Source organism: Saimiri boliviensis, chromosome 10 (assembly GCF_048565385.1).
Source record: "Saimiri boliviensis isolate mSaiBol1 chromosome 10, mSaiBol1.pri, whole genome shotgun sequence".
NCBI lineage: Eukaryota > Metazoa > Chordata > Mammalia > Primates > Cebidae > Saimiri > Saimiri boliviensis.
In genome coordinates this window covers 61,535,175-61,557,345 of record NC_133458.1, presented here as the reverse complement: position 1 = coordinate 61,557,345, position 22,171 = coordinate 61,535,175, and the positions used below count along the sequence as shown (strand labels likewise).

The following is a 22,171-nucleotide window of genomic DNA, read 5'->3' as shown; positions in this document are numbered from 1 at the left end:
TTTTAGTAAAGATGGGGTTTCACCATGTTGGCCAGGCTGGTCTCAATCTTTTGATCTCGTGATCTGCCCACCTTGGCCCAACTTGGCCTCCCAAAGTGCTGGGATTACAGGCATGAGCCACCAGCCTATAGAGGGATTCTTTAAAGGATTTTTTAAAGAACAATAGAGTTGTAACAACCATTTTATCCAAAGAATGCTCTTTAATAAAGACTTAGCTTAAAACCTCTGAATCCATAGGAGCTTGCTTCTTTGGTTCTGTTGTTGTACAAAGACATTTCCCTTTAGTTCATGTTGTGAATTCTTGCATATTTATGCCTACTAATATTTTTTCTTGTATTATAAGTAAGGAATCATGGAGGTCAGAATGCTCTATATTTCCAGATTTTGTATTATATGATTATTACATAAATATTGCCCTGCAAATTGGGCTTCTCATAGCGACTTCTATAGCTTATGCTGCAATTGTAAAAATAATTTTTGAAAGATGATCTTCTTAAATTGGACAATAATGTAAATATTTTCTATCTCACATTCATCACTAAGGACTTTGAATGTGTTGGGGATATTTATACTCAGAAATAACTGGTGTCTGTAACATTATTTGTTTGGAAAACACGTGAAGATGAGATAGGTATAAGTCTTCAGCAAGGAAAATAACTCATTGAATATTTACCATATATTCACCCATTCTACAAATATGTAATAAGGAATCACTGTTTACCAGGCATTTGTTTTATATAAAAGTCATTGTCTCATTTGAACTTATTTTTCAATAAGGGAGACAAACAGTAAACAAGGAAACAAATAGGTGAATATTATTTCAAATAATAGGTTATGGGTCCTATTAAAACTACAAAGCCAGAGAATGACTGGGCCCAGGTACCCTATTCAGACTTTATCATGTATAAGTCTCACAACAATGTTTTCATACCCATTGTTTTCATACCTATTTTATAGATAAGATATATGAGGTTTAGAATCTAAATCTCTTGCCCCAAAGCAAAAAGCTATTAAATAGCAGAAACAAGTTATGTGCATGCATGTGTCTAGTTCAAAGCCCATGTTATTGTCAACTCACCATGCCCTTGAGGAAAACATTACATTTTCAAGAGCATAAATTCAAAATATAAAAAATTATAAGTTTTTACTATTGTTTATTTGGCAGAAACTATTTTCAATAACTTCTAATAGTAGTAATTACATTTTGCATCTCCAAAATTTCTTACATGTGTTTTCAATGACAAGAAAAAGTTCAAATTTTTCATTTTGAATTTTTATCTACCTATTTTACAACTAGGGGTTAATTTACCTGATAGAATGGTTCTTTGTTTTGTCAGAATCTTCTAAAAAATGAGTGGGTAAGGCTGTATATTTTTCTACATTTACAAATTATTTAGCTGTGAAATTTAGCATGTGTCTCAAGTAGATATTTCAGTTATTTGAGTCATCTAACTTGTTTGATTTGACTTGCCTAATAATACGTATGTTATCTGGATTCAGTATGATATAGCAGTGAATTGTTTAGCAAGAAAAAAGTGAGAATCACTATGGAGAAAAATGAATCAAGAAAGGGCGCGCAGTAGTTGTGGGAGTGTAGTAATCAAATACCGTGGTCAGGAAAACATTCACTGAGAGAATGATTTTCACAAATGCTTAAGCAAGTCATGCAGATATCTGGAATATAAGTTTTGCAGAAAGAACATCAAGTGCAAAGGCCCTGGAGTGAACGTGTGTCTGGCATGTTTAAGGATCCTCAGGAAGATGGTATGGCTGAACAAACTGTGGGATAGGAAAAAGAAGAAATTGACTAAATAGAGGATTAACAGAAGGGAGGAGGGATTAGATCTACTGCTGGCATTTAGTCTGAGTATTATGGGATTCCACTGAAGAATTTCAAGCACAGTCTGACATGATCTGACTGTCAGAATAATAGAATCATTCTGATTTCTGTGCTGAGAATACACAGGAAGAAAGAGAGAAATAGGGAGCCAAGTCTGCGGCTGTTGTAATAATCCATGTGAGAATTAATGGTCTGTAGTACAAAGTGATAGGAGTGGAGAGGCAGGAGAAGAGAATACTACAATACAGCCAACAGAATTTGCTGATGAACTGAATACAAAGTGAGAGATAAGTCAGATATGACTCCACAGTTTTTGTGGGGGTTTTTTTGTTTTTTGTTTTTTGTTTTTCCTGGTCTTCAGGTGGAGTTACCATTAATTAAAGTGGGAAATAATGTGGAAGAAGTAGTTTTGTGGAAAAGAGCATATGGACATATTCTGTTTGAGAAGGCTATTCAATATCTAAGTGAGATGCCAAGGAGGCATTTGAGTGTATACATAACCCTGAAGTTCACGGAGATGTCAATTGGAGGTATGCATGTTGTCATTAACATGACATTTTTTAATCTACAAGACTGTGAAATAATTAAGGGATGAAGCAGAATTCAAAAACTTGACTTCTGCTATACTATCAAGTCAGGAGATTGGAGAAAGGAATAATTAACTACAAAGTGAACCGAAAACAAATGTCCACATATATAGGAGAAAAATTAGGAGTTATAATATAGAAGATGTTAAATGAAAAAAGTAAAAGGCAAGAGATATCGGTGGTGTCAAATTCAGCTAATGCATCTAGAAAGATGACAACTAAAAAGTAACATTAAATTTAAGTGAGCTTATTGTTGACTTTGAGAAAAGCAGTGTCTGGGTGTGCCAGCCAAAGCCTGATTAGGATGGATTATTGAGAGCATGGCACTGGAGACATTGACTATAGATAATTCTCTTAAGGATATTTTTTATAATTGTGACATAGGCATTAGCTGGAGGAGCAAAGATATTGAGAGACTCTTTTTGATGCAAGAAATGACAGCATAGTTATCTTTTAATTGAAATAATCCGGGAGAAGAATAATTGATGATACAGGAGAAATGCAGATAATCTACATGTTTCTATGTATCAAAGAAAGTATTGATGAGATTATTTTTTCTAAAAATGGTTTATTTAGAATATGTATTAATTGGCTAATTTTGCATTATATATATATATATATATATATATATATATATATATATATATATCAGTTGCAACTGTTGTCTAGAAGGGAAGCTAGGTTAAACATAAAGAATTCGAGAAGGAATATGTTTAAGTGTGATATAATGATACAGGCTGTAGGCACTATTATATGTTTAGAAGATTAATATATAAATATTTGAAAACAAAAATCCAGAAAGATTAAATAATAACCCTAGAGTCACATAAGTAGATAATTTTAAAAAACACTGCTATTTGGATCTGTGCCCACTGTTTTTTTAGTTCAATACTGTTTTTACTAATAATACAACTTACCTGGTATGCAACCCCTTTATTTAATAATAATTAAAATCTGTTTAACATTGCATATGGAACATAGTTCTAAACATTATTGGTCTATGGAGCTTCACAGAGTGGTGGAAGTTACCCAGTAATATAAGGTAATATATGATACAGTATTGCCATACAAACATACATGAAGCCTTCCTGGAATTAAGAAGATAGATAAACTCACTAAGGGCTACAGTGATCATCTATGAACTCCTAGCAGGTAAAAGAGAGCTAGACTTTGAGGAACTTTGGTTGTGTCTTTGCTTTTGCATAAATGTGGGAATAACTTTAGAAAGGACATAGTTTATCTAAAAGCACTTTTGGCTGCGATTAAGTCCAATCAAGTATCTTTTGGTGGAAAACACTCTTTTTGAATAGATCTTGTATGCAATTGGTTTACTATTCTATAAATTATTGAGGAGATAAAAGTTTATGTACAACTTCTCATTTCATAATTCAACTTCCCTAAATTTGGCTCTAATTTCTGAAGCTTTACTTAAGGCATTTTCACAGTGAGACTTTTCAGTACATGTGTATAAATATAAATTCGGTTACAGTTTTAAAAATAATGTCATTGGGTCTTTTTTGAACCACAGATTTGACAAACACTTCTCTCGTTTCTTAAGAACTAGTAATATACAGTTTGCATTTTTGTAAGAATCCTTTAAACATACTGCTTTAATCCTACTAATTTAAAAGAGGCATAAATTAGAACAAAAGTGGTTTTTACTTATAAAGATGATCATAAAGGGGTTTATTTGACTAAAGCCACAGTGAGCCAGATATAATTTGGAAATTAAGATAAATATTTCAGTAATCCCGATGGAATCATGAAGTGGAAAAAGCAATAGAAATGAACTTGTCTGTTGGAATATTCAGTGGAAATATAAGTAGAGATCTTTTGAAAAATAGTCTTAAGTAATGCTAAACATTAAAATATAAAATATAGCTATAATGGATGATGGGGTTTAGAATATAAAGATAGGATGGAGCTCTTTCTGTACACAAACTGTCTATGCACCATTAGAATAATTGTCTTTCTGAGTCTAGGTTTTCTTATTTGGAAATAAAGTTCTTCTTGGCAATCAAATTAAATAATGAATGGGAAAGTTCCTCAGATGTTACAAACCACAAAATGGAGGTTGTGACAGATTTCAGAGACAGACCATATATATTTTTAAATTAATTGAAATCATATATAAAGAAAACTTAAGGTCTTTAAAAATGTAATTGTAGTTAAGCATCTTGGGTAGAATTTTTGCTACCACTGATAACAGCAAAGATGTCTGAAAGTCTACAATGGATCCTCATCTTGGCACCTTTTTTCCAAGTAAAAGCTTATTAAATTAATGTACTTCACTTCTTTGTATGAAAAAAGCTGAGGGGGAAAAAGCTTATCATTAGTTTAAGCAGATCATTTATCACTTCTAGCAATTAAGGAATAAACTAGTTAGGGATATACACACTTGACCAATTTATAATTGTAAAAGGGAAAAAAAATACTTTGGCCACTTGCATAAATTAATGCACACCATGAGGTAAATGTTTGAGAGAAACACTAGTGTGAAGAAGAATGAAGGAATTCAGTTCTTTAATGCAGGCAAGCCGAGAATAATAGGGCCACAGTGTGTTTTAAACCTTTCTACCCCAGGTATGATTCAAGCTGCAGTAGTATCAGCAAAATCCGAAAGCTTGTTTGAAATGCAGAATCTCAGATATGCTTCCTGCCTTCTAAATAAAAAAAAATCTGTATTTTAACAAGAATCCTAGAATGCATGTTACATCCTGGAAAGTAATGCTCTAGAGATCCCACCAATACATGTGAGCATAGAGAGATAACAAAAGGAACCCCTTGGGACTGCAAAACATTATTACAAAATTGAGTCTCTAAATAGCACATTAACTTCTCTAAATTATTAATAAGACTGTAATAAATCCTGATTTAGATAGAAGGTAGATAAATCAAGGCAAACAAGAATCATTAGTTTAAAATATTGTTAGTTAAAACTTTATTAGGCTTATCTCTAAGAAGTAGTGTTGAAATACAGCAATGATTTAGATACTATTCTTATCTTCAAGGGCTTCCAGTGTTTTTAAGGGACAAAATATATCCACAAAATAACTGCAAAAAGACCAGTGCCATAGTATAAATGAAGCCAAATGTTTAAAAGAATTTAGGAGAGTTTGGATATGACATTGAATTTTGAGCATTGGAGGGAATTTAAAATTCATTAGATGAAGCATATGTTGGTATTGGAGAATTTTTATCATGACAGTGACCTAATTTAATTGTGATTGGGGAAAATGAAATAGGCAGCATCAGGTGGGAGAGATCGGTGGGAGAGCTGGTGTAGCAAAAGACAATTTATGAATGTGTTAGGGTAATTTACAGAAGTAGTAGTATGGCTGTCAAAGGGAATAAATATTCAAGAACGGAGAATAAAAAATTTGCTTGATAGAACCTTTAAGGCTTTAAATTTAGCTGCATGTTGTGTGAGGGAAGTTAAACAGACTTAGAGAGATGGATTATGTAAATGGGAGAAAGAAGAGTAAGGAAGAAAAAGTAAAAGTAATTCAGAAATATTGAGACTGGGTCTAGACCATCTCATTGAAGTCATTCATATCAATGAGATCAGATGATTGGAGGAAAAATTGACAATACCTAGCAGACTGTGGCAAATTCTAAAGTCATCAGCAGAGAACTAACATTTTATGAGAGAGGAACTGTGTAAGGGAAATGATGTATAAATGAAATGCATTATTTCATTGCTCATACCCACTAAATACTACCTGAAATTAAGGAGAACAATATTCTTTGATGATATTTTTAAATCTCCATCTTGAACATATATGTGCAAGTTCTGATGCAAATTCTCTGCCATCTCTGTCAGCATAATACTGCTTGGGCAAGTGATTAAAAAACTTTCATCCAAAGAAAAATCTCACAGATGATCAATGTTTATTTGTTCTAGATTAGAAGCTAAATTGAAATTTTCCTGAATCTATGAAAAATCAATTTTAGATAAAATGTCACATTGACTGCCCAGTATGATCAACTATGTGTGTGTGCGTGCGTGTGTGTGTGTGTGTGTGTGTGTGTGTGTGTATTCTGGCAAATTATTTTAAATTTCATAATAGCAAGAGAGAGGATATGATTTGAACAGCTTCTAAGAAAAACAGAAGGTACATTCAAAGGCCTGGAAATACAAATAGTGATATGGTTTGACTGTGTCCCCACCAAAATCTCACAATCCCTACTTGTCCTGTGAGGGTCCTATTGGGAGTTATTTGAATCATGGGGGTGGTTTCTCCCATGCTGTTCTCCTGATAGTGAGTTGTCCTGAGATCTGATGGTTTTATAAGCATCTGGCATTTCCCCTGCTTGCACTCATTCTCCGTCCTGCTGCCCTGTGAAGAGGGGGTTTCAACCATAATTGTAAATTTCCTGAGGCCTCCCAGCCATGCGAAGCAGTGAGTCAGTTAAACTAGGTTTTCCTTGTAAATTACCCAGTCTCAAGTATTTCTTCAGAGGAGCGTGAGAGCAGACTAATACACCTGGCATGAGACATCTCAACTGTGACTTTGGTCAGAATTGAAAAGTTTCACATATGCCTTTTAGCATTTTTGTGGGTTTTTTGTTTTGTTTTGTTTGTTTGTTTGTTTGTTTGTTTTTGAGACGGAGTTTCCCTCTTGTTACCCAGGCTGGAGTGCAATGGCACAATCTCAGCTCACCGCAACCTCCGCCTCCTGGGTTCAGGCAATTCTCCTGCCTCAGCCTGCTGAGTAGCTGGGATTACAGGCATGCGCCACCATGCCCAGCTAATTTTTTGTATTTTTAGTAGAGACAGGGTTTCACCATGTTGACCAGGATGGTCTCGATCTCTGGACCTCGTGATCCACCCGCCTCGGCCTCCCAAAGTGCTGGGATTACAGGCTTGAGCCACCGCGCCCGGCGCATTTTTAAAATATACATATACTTGACTTTAATAGAATTAATTTTATAAAACAGTATTATTATAAAATAATGTTATCTGTTTTATATCACACACATAACTTTTTGCTTTATTCCTTAATTTGCAGTGATCTTAGCTTCAGGAATTACTTGCTTGTGTCATACTGTCATGTTTGTCTATTATTTAGAGTCAGTAATACATGTTGTATTAAGACCTTCTCAGGCATTTTACATTAAATTTACATACTCGATTGAAACAAATACGAAATACTTGTGACATGGTGTTTAATTTTAAATATTCTTTAAAACTTGAAGAAGGGGAAATTCTGAATACCTTGAAGGAAGCTATGAAAACAATTGTCAAAAAGTAGTATCAATCTTGCTCAGAATGATACTGTCAACTTTTTATCAGGAGGTTTATTCTATTGTAACATTGCTTTTCTGGAAATGTACTAGATATTTATAACACTAACCTTTATTACAGGTCAATAAGAAAAATGATCACAGCAAAGCTTTTGAAAATTTAAAAAGACTCGTTCAAAGTAAAAATTACTCCATAAGTCATAAATCTCACAATAATGGATTATATAAAACATTCACTATTGAAATCTGGCCAGATAAGAACAAAATGTGATTTAAAAGTATGGATGTGTCAGAAATGTGACTGTGTATAATTGCCACACGCCCACTCCACATCCTGTCTTGGCAAGAACACGGACCCTATGATATAATAGGCTTAATTGGTTTCTCATTTATGTCTCCCTATGTGACATCATCTGATTTATTATTGACATAGATAATATTCTAAGACCTAAGGAGCAGAATGATCTCTAACGTTCCATTCACAGAAGAGCAAGATAATTTGGTTTTTGTTCTTTTTGACTTAAACTTGCATTTGCAAGAAGATAATGGTTAGCGTGGATAGCATAATGATTTCTAAGAAAGTGTAATGATAACATAATGTATGCCCACAATTTTGAAGTACTTTTTGTAGGGCTTTTAGGTTTAATATTTTTTCTTGATATGCTTTAAACAATTAGCTTTAGAGACTAAATGAACACAGCAGAGAAGCATTGGTATTTTTGTGTTGGTAGAGATGAATTATGAATTATCTTGATAATCAGAATGTTTTCACATGATCTCAAGCCTCAGAACACATGTTGGAAGTCAGCTGATGCCAAGTTAAGATTAGTTAATTTTCCCAGTGTTAAATATAAGGGAGAATCTGTGCCTTGCCTTGGACAAAAAGATGTAGTATTTCTGGAATTTTATGGGAAGAAGCTTTGAAGGCACTCCACAGAAGTGATCCTGTGGTACTAGGTCAGCATAAAAGAGACTTTAGAGATCAGGGGAGAAATGCTGAACTTAGGGGGAAGGCAGAAGTAGAAAGGATGCTGAAAGGCTTAAAGAGAAACTTCTTTACTTAGACAGCTTTGTAGAGAATACGTTGGAGATCTGACTATACTAAACAAACCTCATAATAGACCTACTGATAAAACACTATTTCCTGAAGGAAAAAGAAAAGTACTTAGGGTAAGAATTTGTGCTGGATATCCTGAGATGGCAGAGAAAGGTGACTATATTTTGATCTGGATCTATTTTTAATTGTAAAGTTTCTCTGCTGAGGAATTTTACTCCTTACATCGGAATTTAAGTTTCTCCAAAGCTGATTTTCTTTTTACTCCCATTAATTTCTGTCTTTCATAACATTGTTTTCCTTATTTGTTTAAAAAAAAAGTTCCAGTTAAAATTTATTTGTTTATTTTTTTAGCTATGTTGTCTTCTCCTGAGAGAAACTGACAGCTCCACCCAGTTCGGGAACTCTGGCAATAAATGCAGGATTTCAAGGTTATAGGATCTTGCTCATTTAACATTCAAATACTGAGGAAGTCTGTGTTGCTTAATCCTAAATTTATTAGATTCAATATGACTCACCACTCCCTTCCTTTCTGGGGTGAAGCGGAAGAATATAGACCATCAGGTCAAATGTTTCTTCAGGCTGAATGAACAATTGTATTAAGGGACACTAAAAGGGAGATACAAAGAATTATTTTTAGAACAAAAGTATTTCAGATAAGAGCAGAGATTACCTAATCCTTAGCCTTCCCCTCAAATAGGGGAGCATGTGGCTGTCAATTAGGAGATTCATTGTTTTTGGGCTCCACCACTGAGAGTAAGTCGATAATCTGAAGCCTGCTTAACCATTCTGCACTTCACCAAACTGGCAACATGTGAGTCAAACAGAAGTACTGGTAAGATAATTCTTTAGCTCTAATTGCTTTATAGTCTATACTGTATTTCTGTTCTTCCCAAAGGTTAGACACTATCTGCTCCTAGGAACCAGGGCAGTAATCAGGAGGAAATAGGTGAGGCTGCATGTGGTGGCTCATGCCTGTAATCCCAGCACTTTGAGAGGTCAGGGCGGGTGGATCACTTGAGGACAGGAGTTCGAGAACAGCATGCCCAACATGACAAAAACCCATCTCTACCAAAAATACAAAATTTAGCCAGGTGTGGTGGCACACACCTGTAGTCCCAACTACTTGAGAGGATGAGGCAGGAAAATCGCTTCAACCCAGGAAGCAGAGATTGCAGTGAGCTGAGATCACACCACTGCACTCCAGCCTGGGTGATAGAGTGAGACTATGTCTCAAAAAGAAAAACAGGTGAATGATAGTTTGTTATTTGATATATACCTAATTTTACCAAAATTAAATAATAAGATTTTAATGCCATAGAACTCATTTGGTTTCTCTACCTACACTTAGAGATGAGAAAACTGAGGTAGCATTATTAGGCTTGCTAAAGGAAATATAGATTTAAAAAAAAGATATTTCCAGTTTACTATTAAAGATATTTAATGGCTACTACTTTAAGTATGGTTGTCTTTTGTCACAAGTGTATTTTCATTTTTGTTGTGGATGAGTCTTTCCTCTCCGCTAGGCTGTGAGTTCCACGAGGACAGGAGTGTGTCAAACTTGTGATCAGTGTCTTCCCAGCATGTGCAGATACCTGGTGTTCTTAGGCGTGGCATTAACCTGCAAATACCACATTTTAGGAGGGTAATGACTCACTTTCTTGCACTGGTAATGAGAAATTATTTTAGATATGATTATTGACTACATGTGGAAAACATAATTTTACCTGTGACTTCTGGTAAGACATCAAGAGGTGTTTATGGACAAGTGCAGAAACTCTTTACAAACTGTAGACATACATGCAAATGTGAAAATTTCATGTTGTTTATAGGAAATTGGATCCTCAGAACCATTCCATTGTCCCATGGTGGTTTAGTGATAATGGCTGAAGAACATCTTCTCTGTGTCATCTGTCCATCATAATCCATAATATACAATGGTTTCCATATTTAAACAAGTAGATAAATGAAAAATCATGTTCTTGCTTAATTAATTTTAGAAATAATGAGATTATAGATTTTTCCAAGAGTGTGTTGCTAGCACAAAAGTGGGAATTTGAACATCTGGGTAATTAAGATTACAAACTGGGAACAAGGTAATAGGAGAATGCACTGCTAAACCGAACAGTGAGAAGGAAGACTTATGGTGGGTTAGGTCAAAGGTTTAGGGAGATAGAACAAAGGAGTCATTTAGGACATAGAGGTAACTGCTGCTGACATCCCATGGAAGGGTGGGGCTGTTTAACCAAGCACAGAGCTGGTCTCCTCTCAATGGCACGTGTGAAGCAATACACTCACCCTTTTACACAAGGGAAATAATAAAAAACAAAGTTCCTGTCCAAAAAGCTTTCAAGTATGGACAGTATCAAAAATCACATGCCCAAGAATTTTCAGTTTAGGATAATTTTTTTTAAAGCTCTGAAGTATATTGTCAAATTATTAGTCTTCAACTTTGATGAGTTTGAACCCAGCAGAACCAGCACCCATTTCTGATTTATGAAATCCAGGGAGAGTCTTAGCTTCATGTGTTAAGATACAGGCTCTAAAATTACTATTTTGTTCTGTTTTGTTTTGGTTGATAATCCTGTGGAAACAGAAATGACTTTGCTTGATTTGGCAGAAATGCAAGAAAGATAAGCTGATTGGAAAAGAACCTGTTCCAATCCCTGTCCCAAAGTCTTTTTATAATGTGTGAGTCAGTCTAAGAAATTTTCATATGTAATGCCTAAGTCTAATTATTTAATTTGGCTACAACGAATTGTTGAAGGATGTTTAATCATTTTACTGCTAGCATTGTTACAGGACAATATTCAATCATTTGGAAATGATAATACCTCAGGTTAGTCACTGTTTTTTCAGCTGTTTTTTCTTGTCAAGTTGGTTTCAAACTAAATCCCATAGAATTGGTTATGATGAAAGAAAATGTAGCAAATGACTGTATATTTCTTTTCTCACTGTGTAAGTAAAGACAAAAAATGACATACACAGCTCTTAACCATCTTCTTCCTGTCAGTGCCATAATCAGGGACTCACCATGTTTCAGAGCCTTCTGGGTAGTGTTCCTGACCCCACCTTTCCCCATCCTCATCCGTGTTGAATACTTTAGCCAGACTTATCTTTGTAACACTCAGCTATGGTTTTTGCCACTTTTCTGAATAAAATATTTTAGTAGCTTCCAATCATCTACATAATAACCTAATTCTTCAGCTTGCCATCTTAGCCCATAATCATCTAGATGCTGGCTTTATGTCTAGTCTCACTTCTTTCCACCCCATGTATTTCCTATTTTTCAGCACAGCAAATTTCTTCAGTTCTACAAATATTTATCAAGAACTGAATTTGTCTCAGATTATGAGCTAGGTGCTGAAAATTCAAAAATAACATGGTCTTTACCCTGACAGAGGTCACACTCTAGGTCTCATCTTATTAATTCTGATTTAATGGAATATAATATATATGGTTTTTAAATATATCTTATTTGGCCCAAGGCAGAATTTAATAATTATACTCAAAATAATATTTATTGACTTTTCCTACCTACCAAGCATGGTTCTAAGAACTTTATATAAATTGCCTATTTGAATCAACAAGAGATAAGTTGAGACATATCATGATTTCCTTCTTATACATTTTATATAGACTTTTAAAAATACATCATTATCACTCTAATGGCTGATAGCTACATAGCACTTACTATGTGCCAGACACTGCTCATAATGCTGATCACATATTAACTCATTTATTCCTCACACCAACATGCTTATTACATTGTTTCTGTTTTTATCCTCACTTTATAGATCAGAAAAGTGAGGCACAGAGAGGTTAAGTGACTCGTTCTAGATTACACAGCCAATGAGTTATGAGGCCAGGATAATGCCCTGGTGGCTTTGACCTAAAGCTCATACTCTTACTCATTATGAAAAGTAATATTTCATTTTGTAATTAACAATGTAGTGCAAGTTTAAAAATAATTGAATATTATTCATAGGCACTTGAAACAATAAGGATTTAGATTATATAAACTACTTCCTCTACTAGTTGGATCAAAATAAACTCCCGGGAATGATATTACGTATTTTTGATTTTGCCAATTTCAATCTCTGTTAAATAAGGGAAATTGCATGGAAGACACAGAATTGCCTGATTGAATTAAAGTTTGTGTGAAATGCATTTTCTTGTTAAGGCTTTTGATTATATTTGTTTAGCTTTTGTCTTGGTTCCATTCTTCTCAGTTCTACTTTACACTCAGCATGGCATGTTTGTTGGATATTATCCCTGCAACATGAACTGCTAAAAAATATGACACCATTGGGTCTCTGGTATGAAAAATGATTAAGGTTAGATTTGATCTAATAAAGAAATAATTAGTAACAATTTCAGACTTCAGTATATACAAAGCATGATTCATTAATGTTAATAAGACATTTCTGTTCGTTAAAGTCACACTCATTGGAGATTTCAGATATCATGACTTCTTCAACATACTGCCTTTTGCTTTGTAAAAACTAAGATAAAACCCAGCTTAGAAACTAAGGGAAGTAATATTTAACCATTATAAAGTAGAAAAAAAGAAAGAAAATGCTAAAAATTATAAAATAATAATAAAGCCCATTGTTGATAGATGGAATAGATAGCCATTATATTTAAGAGACTGAAATATCCTTTTCACAGAGGTCAAAACTGTCATGATACTTTTTAGAATTATCTTGTTGCCCATTCCCTAGATATTATCTCTTTTTATCTTTCTAGTCAATTAATAATGAGCTACTTTTAAATAATGAATTGGTTGAAAATCTGATAGTACATAACAGGCTTTAATAAAGTGATGAAAATTATTACCTTATCAGCATTCAGTATTCTAGGACTTTAAAAAATAAGATAATATTGAAAGTACTTGAGGTAGAATCTAGTGAAAGGATATGGATAACTTATAGGAGTCTGTGCATATCACAATTATAAATAAAACAAAGAATTGGGACCAAAAGAGAAGTGTCAAAAAAAAAAAAAAAAAAAAAAGGACTGGGGACTCCTATTCAATTATCAGCTTTGTGGCTACATAGTTTTGTGATTTTAGGGCATGTGATTTCACCTCAAAAAGATTAAATGGCTTCATTTATATAATTATGGATTTGCACTGATTTGATTTCAAGATCAATTCTAGTGTTAAATTTTTGATATCACTACTGGATTATTGGTTCAGGGTCTTATCTCTTTCAGAATCCGTTTTCTGGGATTCAGGTTCTTTCTTTACATCTTCTTTCTGCACATATGAAATAGAAAACTTTAAATCCTTCCAACACAGGCATCAATCTAATACTATGAAAAGTAAGATGGTCAAAAGACAAGCTGCAGACTGGAGATAATATTTGCAAAAGATATATCTGATGAAAGACTGTTATCCAAAATATACAAAGAACTATTAAAACTCAATGATAAGAAAACAACCTAATTTTTTAAAGTGGACAAAATATCTTAACAGTCATCTCATCAGAGAACATATACAAATGGCAAATAAGCATATTGAAAAGGTGCTCCATATCATATGTCATCAACCAAATACAAATTGAAACAGTAAGATACTGCTATACATCGATTGGAATGACCCAAATCAAAAACACTGATATCGCCAAATGCTAATGAAGATATGGAGCAACAGAAATTCTCATTCATTGCTAGTGGAAATGCAAAGTGGTACAGACATTTGAAAGCAATTTAGCAGTTTCTCACAAACCTACACAGAAGATCCAGCAATCATTCTCCTTTGTATGATATTTACTCAAAAAAGTTGAAAACTATGCGTATTAGTCCATTTTCACACTGCTGATAAAGACATACTCAAGACTGGGCAATTTATAAAGAAAAAGAAGTTAAATAGACTCACAGTTCCACGTGGCTGGGAGACCTCACAATCATGGCAGAAGGCAAAATGTACATCTTACATGGTGGCAGACAAGAGAAAATGAGAGCCCAGCAAAAGGGATTTCCCCTTCTAAAACCATTAGATCTCATGAGACTTATTCACTACCATGAGAGCAGTATGGGGTAAACCACCCTCATGATTCGATTATCTTTCACCGAGTCCTTCCCACAACATGTGAGAATCATGGAAGCTACAATTCAATGTAAGATTTGGATGGGGACACAGTAAAATCATATCACTATGTCCACACAAAAACCTGCACACAGGTGTTTACAGCAGCTTTATTTATACTTGCCAAAACCTGGAAGCAACGAAGATGTTCTTCAGTAGGTAAAAGTTTAAATAAACTGTGGTACATCCAGACAATAGAATATTAGTCAGCACTAATAAAGGAAGAGCTATCAAGTCATGAAAACATGGCACAAACTTAAATGCATATTACTAAGTGAAAGAAGCCAATCTGCAAGGCATCATACTGTATGTTTACATATATGACATCCTGTAACAAACTAAACTTTGGAGACAGTAGAAAAATTAGTGATTGCCAGAGGGAGCAGTCAGAGGGAGCAGTAGGGGAGAAGGATGAATGGGTGGAGCACAGACGATTTTTAGGGCAGCGGAAATACTCTATATGATATTACAATGGTTGATATTTGTCATTATTTCTTTATCTAAATCAGTAAAACACACAACACCAAAATTAAGCCTTAACATAAACTATGGAGTTTGGATGATTAATATTTGTCAGTGTAGGTTTATTGATTGTAACAATTGTACCACTGAGGTGGGGGATGTTGATAATGGGAGAAGCAACACATGTGTGAGGCAAGAGGTATAAGGGAAATCTCTGTATCTCCCTCTCAGTTTTGCTATGAACCTAAAACCACTCCAAAAGAAGTGTATTTTTTTAAAAGTAGGGGAAAGATGCTAAGAGATTTTTGACACACTTGATTTGATGATACATTGACTAATTTTATAGGTTTGATAACATTAACATAGATAGATACTCTAAATTATAATTTAAGAATGTGAACACATGATTGTAAAATATTTTGTATTTAATTTTTTGTGTATTTACATGTTTTATATTTATATTTTGATACTCTGTATTTTTCATACATAAATATTGAAGTGCAAATATATTACATCTATTTCTAAATCATGTTGAAAATTGTAATTACATATAGTTATATTGGTGCTTTTATGCTGTATGTATTCATTTACAAAGTGGGACAATGTGTATATTTAGGCAAGTAAATACTTTGCCTATTAATAATTCTTCCTTCCTTCTTTCCTTCTTCCTTCCTTCTTTCCTTTCTTTTTTTCTTTTATTCTTTCTTCCTTTCTCCCCTTCCTTCCTTCTTTCTCTCTTTCTTTCTTTTTTCTTTTCTTCCTCTTTTTTTTTTTTTTCTTTCTATAGACTTGCTGCTTTCAAATAGCTGTATTCCCTTTTTGGGTTCATCAGAAGGACTGGATTTTCAAACTCTTCTGCTAGATGAGGAGAGAGGCAGGCTGCTCTTGGGAGCCAAAGATCACATCTTTCTACTCAGTCTGGTTGACATAAACAAAAATTTTAAGAAGGTGAGTATATTTATGTATACATTTGATTACATTCATTTACTTTCATCTCTATTCTCCTATTTAGTTTTGCTTTGTTTTACATGACTCAGTGTCAAATTAAGTATATCATGTACATGTCAAAAAGTAACATACTTAAGGAATATATTGCCTCTGATACACATTCTGGATTTTTATGGATTTAAGTACACATGCTTGTTCTTTATTAAGAGTGAATAAATATAATAATAAAAGCTTTGAAAGTATAAATGAAAAACATCAAAATTAGTTGATAATGCACTAGGCTATATAATGAAAATGCAAAGTTTTGGATTGAAAAAAATGACAAATTAGTTATATACATCAAGAATGAATATTTTTATCTACAACAATTGTAAAATTAAATTTTATTAACTTTCAGTTCACAAATAAGCATACTTTCAACTGATAATGTGGCTATAGTAACAAATATCATTACTGCTTTTTTCACACTCTCATTTCACATCTGAATGGTTTTCTCCTATAAGTCAATCACTGTCAGCTGGTAAAGATAAATAATACCCCAACTATGGGTTCATTAAGACAATTTCACCATGAAAAAGAAATATGCACTAGTAATTTTAAATTCAAAAGGCAATTACTACCATGTCCTACGTTTTCAACTACCAGTATGAAACCCAGAGGAAAGGGTGCCACACATTAGATATTACCTATTAACTAGTACTTTAGCAAACATCAATAACTATGCAAGCAGAGATAGATGCTAACACTGGCAGAGACTGCATGACTGATAGTATGACATAGTATCAGATCTATTCTGCATCTATGAAGCATCTTCTATTGTCTTTTTAAACAATCATTTTCAGGAGTATTGAGAAAAAAAAAGACTAGGAGCAATTGCAAGGGTCAAAGCCAATAGTTGCTAATATTGAGTTCTTCTTGTTCAAAGAGAATTGTTTATAGGCCATCCTAAGACCTTCGACTTTGAAGCTACATACAGTATTCATCTACAATGACAATTTTAACCCTCTAATTGTGACATTTACTAGCCAAATATCAGTTGCTCCATTATTATAGAATTATCTGTTCTCAGGGCTTTAGTCTGCATAAAACATTTATCTTCATATGTGTTAACATTACTTAATTAATTCCTGAAATAGAACAATGGTATTTGGGTTTAAATCAACTAACTTTTAAGTCATTCTTTCACACATTTTTAAGGCCTACCACAGGAAAAGGAGTTATTTATTGTAAGTGCTCAAACTTAATAAATAATTTCTGCAAACATATATGTATACATTTCATGTAATCTGTGTTTTTAGAAGAAAAAGTGAGGGCTAAAATACTGCTAGCAATTGTTTTTGACTTCTGTTAATCCGAACACAGTAAGAAACTCATGACTATCTTTTAAAAAGTTTGTTATCTCGTAGCCTGGATAGTGTTTAGAGTAAGATAAAATAAGCAGTTGATTATGTACTAGAATTTGAAAGTTTGTCCTCCATTCTAACATTATAGCTCTATTCCATTTTTTCTTAAGACTGTATTTTTTCTTCAGGAATTCCTTTTAAAAGTACTCATACTCCTAGTAAGAGCCAATTGATGGCATCAAGTAAAATCTTAATTTTGAGTTAATATTTTAGCAGGGGATAACATGTTCTATGAAAGAGGCCAAGGAAGAAAAATCTTAGTTAACTTTGCAATTTTGCTTTAAGAGATGCTACATAGCTTAAATGGCACTTTTTCCTAATATGTCTCAGTTTTAGTATGCTAGTAAAAGCAATTCATACTTTTAAGGGAATTTGTTCTTGTTCTGTTCTCTGCCTTCAGGGATTGGAAGAAAAAGTCCCTTTATCTGAACTGAGTGTATTAGTTCATTGCTTAAAATAAATTCTTATAGCATAACTTCCTGCTGTGACTATTTTAAGCAAATCTTTCTTTGGCTATGTTCCATGCATGAAATGTGCTAATTATTTTAAAAAGTAAATTTTTATGAAATATAAATTTATCTTATATTATTAAAATAAAGTTATTTGAATACATTATAAAATTAGGTATCTACATGACTGATTTTTTTTATTTCTCTATAAAATGTATAATCCATAAGGGGATTATGTATGCAAAGGTAATGATTTATGTTATATAGGTATCCACCATTCCAATTTATATAAATCACTCCAGTGCTAAAGATACTCGACAGTAGCAAATAAGTGTCAAAATGTAGTACTGTAGCAGTGTTTAGACCCACTTGGTTTGCATTGGCTCAGCGCCCTTTGGCAAAGATCCAACCTCTTCTGTAGAGGAAACCACATATGCTGGGACTTGGAGGGGCTGAAGGGTATCCTTTGTACTCTTCAGAGTTAAAGCAATCTACAGCACATAATTGAATTATCAGTAATTGGTTGGGATTTTTTCCCCCCTTGGAATTTAAAAAAAAAAAAATCTGTAGAAAATAGTTAAAGTTAGTAAAATTTACAATACATATGTATTTGGATGCTTTCTACAAGCAAGGCTGTGTCTATTGATAAAAAGGCCATTATCATTTATATTTGCCATGGGCTTTCAGTGTAGAATCACCAGAAATTATAGCAAAATCATTCACAAAATGAATTTTGTAATAATTGTTTCATAATACATTTTTACTATTTTTGCTCTTTTTCAGACTAGATTTTGAGTCTACTAGAGTGAATAGTGCAGGTATATAATTAGTAAATATTTGACAAATAAATAATTGCCAAGGAAGAAAGTCAAGATTATCTGGATTGTTTGGGAACATTTTCACTATCTAGAAAATAAAAATTAAGTAGACTGAGTTATTTTTTATTTCGTTGTTTTTCAAATTCTCTGGCATTTAAAGAATATGGATGAGATTATGAATTTGTTTTTGTCTTTTTTGAAAAAAATTTTGGGAAGAACTATTTGTTTGTTTGTTTTTGTTTGTTTGTTTGTTTTTAAGGGAGTCTGGCTCTGTGGCCCAGGCTGGAGTGCAGTGGTACATCTCTGCACTGCAACCGCGGCCTTCCAGGTTCAAGCGATTCTCCTGCCTCAGACTTTTGAGTAGCTGAGACTACAGGCGTGTACCACCACGCCTGGCTAGTTTTTTGTATTTTTAGTAGGGACAGGGTTTCATTGTGTTAGCCAGGAATGTCTAGACCTCCTGGCCTTGTGATCCACCCGCCTCGGCCTCCCAAAGTGCTTCTGAAGTGCTCCCAAAGGCGTGAGCCACTGGGCCCGGCAAGGATTATTTCTACAGGGACTTAGACGTAAAAGGAAGTATAAGCATACGTTGCAAGGATGTGACACTTCACAACTTAACTATTACAAAGTTTAACGATTCCAAAGTTGGTACCTAAGGCCTCTCTTCAACTAGGGAATGCCTTGTGGACTCTTTCTCTGGGACAGGCTCTGGAAGGATGTTACGCGTTTATTTGACAGTCTCTTCCGGCAACACTAGACCAATCAGAACCACCCAGAAGTCATCACATTGCGAGAGAAGGATATGGATCTAGAACTGTACTTACCACTTCCAACACTTTTGTTGTAAGTTGAGTTTCTCCAGAAGCCAACTCTGAGATGAATATTAACTTGTAAGAGAGTGTTCTTGAATCAGCCCAGTGGGAGGAAAGCTAGGAAGCAGTGTTAGGCAAAGGGAGGACTGAGCTGTGACACAGTCCCAGTAAAAGCCGCAGCTGACAGGCCAAGCTGATAATGTGGCAAACATCTCAATATATTTTTCTAGTGTGAGTGATAATACCATTTTAACTCCGTTTATCCTTTTCTCCTATCTAATCTGCTCACCACAACCGTGAAAGTTATCGTCACAAAATTAAAAGTCTGAATGTGTCTCACTCACTTGTACAACTCTGGCAATTTTTCCTATGAACTTGAATGTAACTCCAGGCTTCTTAGCACTGACTTCTAAGGCTCTTCCTAGCCCATTTCCACCCTGTTTCCAGTCTCACTGTTAACTATTCTTCGTTGTTCTCTCACATGAACTCTGTTTTCTGCTTCTCACTCCCAACCCCTCTCTTTCTCCTTTACTCAAAGCATACTGCTAATTATTTATAAAATAATTTACTATCAAGTTCTGTGCGTAAAACTTTCTGGATTTCACTTTCTTGCTCATTTCACTCCTCTTTATTCTTGAAAGAATTTATTGAATTACACTCGTCTCCTTTTTCTTTCCAAGCCTTCACCTCACCCGTGGGAAATTTAAGTGCTCTTCATGCTTAGTAGAGCATTTTATATATTTATATCAATGTCAGATGTCCTAGCTGATAGTGTTATCAGTATTCATTTGTGTCAATATGTCTTCATCCAAATTAGACATTCCTTCAATAAGAGGATAACTTTTCATGGACTTCTAATTCTCCTTTAGCACACTGCACAGTGTCGTATACATAAAAAACAGTGGGTAGTGTGTGTGTTTTTTTTTAATTTATGATTTTGTTAGTTTTCCTTTTTAAAGAAACTGCTTTTATCAATTAGCATAGAATAGATAGCTAACAGAATAAGACACCTAAATTTGATTTTTAAAAAATTGATTTTTAAAAGTATGTTATATAATATGAATATGTTCAGTTTTAATGACTACAAAAATGAAAATATCATGTGCTTAATCATGTTATCAAGGATCCAGTTCTTCTCTGTCCACCATTCTTGATGTTGGCATTATCTTTAGGTTGGTAGCAAGATGGCTGCCACAGTTTTCATGGGTCACATCCAGACAAACAAATATAAGTGGAAAAATAGATCATCACTTATATCTCTCTTTTTAGCAGCAAGAAAAACTTTTGCGAAACCCTCTCTTTCTTTGCGAAAGCCATTGGCCAGAAATACATTAATTTCAACTCTCAAACTTGCGAGGGAAGGAGAGTAACTATAAGTTGCTTATATCTAACATCTCAAGTAGCAGGAATATTCAGGAACCAAACATTTTGATTACATTTTGTTCATGGTTTTGAAACTTCAAAAGATGGATGAGTAAAATTTGGATTAATGGTAACTGGTTAATTTATAATATTTGCATTGAAATTTGGAACTTGGGGTTTGTGGTTTTCTTGTTGTTCAGTTCAAATTGGGAAAAATATATTTGAGAAATGGAGCAGAAAAGAGTCTATTCTCTATTCTGTATGTAGGTTTCTCACTTGATCTTAGCCAAAAGTCCAAGAGGGGTTATATGTAGATTTCTCATAGTTTAAATTAAGGGAACTGAATTTTCCTGCTGCAGCCCTTAGCATCCTAGTCCATCTCTTGAGTCAGAGGACATATATAAAAAAAAGAACTTTAATAGTCCTTCAGAAAGATGGCCAACTGTGAATATACATTTATATCTATTTATCATTTATTTATAAGTGATGCATTAGAAGCCTGTTCAGTGTAGACATCATAATAATGAATGTGTTTGACATTTGTACAGTATGGTTTAAGGACCTGTGGTTTCCAAACAAATGATTTGAAACTACATGGTATCTGTCAGTTTGACTACAAGTGAGCATTCACTACTTCAGTGAGCCTGAAGTAGTTCTAGAAATAATTCATATAAAATCCAGAGCCTTCTCTATGTAAACTTCAGGAATAATGTATACAAGCTGAAAGTCTTCCCCTCCCTCTCTCTCACTCTTTTTTTTTTTTAATGGAGTTATAGTTGATGGTAAAAAAAATATCCAATACTCTTTGTTTGGTTATGTTACTTAGTTGGATTTCTGAGTTAATGAATTGTTGGGATCCTTCCATATGAAAATATTACTTATTTTGGAAGCAGTTCAAACCTGCAGGGATAGAATGAGTCTCTAAACCAGGATTCAAGCAAAGGGTCACAAAGAGAATGACGTAGGACTTAGCAAGCTGAGTACTTCTTTTGTATCTATATTATTCAAGCATTTGTTCGTTGACTTTCTTTTTGTCTTTCTTCTTTCTTTCCTCTCACTCTCTCCTTCTCTTTCTTTCTCTCTCTCTTTCTTTCTCCC

At 34.0% G+C, this 22,171-nt stretch overlaps 1 protein-coding gene across 3 annotated transcripts in view; it reads left to right on the top strand.

Moving 5' to 3' along the window:
- Nucleotides 1-22,171, top strand: part of SEMA3D (semaphorin 3D) — a 194,846-nt gene that overhangs the window by 74,646 nt on the left and 98,029 nt on the right. For all 3 annotated transcript variants that reach the window (XM_010344898.3, XM_074379343.1, XM_074379344.1), the window contains one exon: nucleotides 16,069-16,229. In XM_010344898.3, the coding sequence (XP_010343200.2) occupies nucleotides 16,069-16,229 (161 nt within the window). The remainder of the gene's footprint in view (nucleotides 1-16,068; nucleotides 16,230-22,171) is intronic.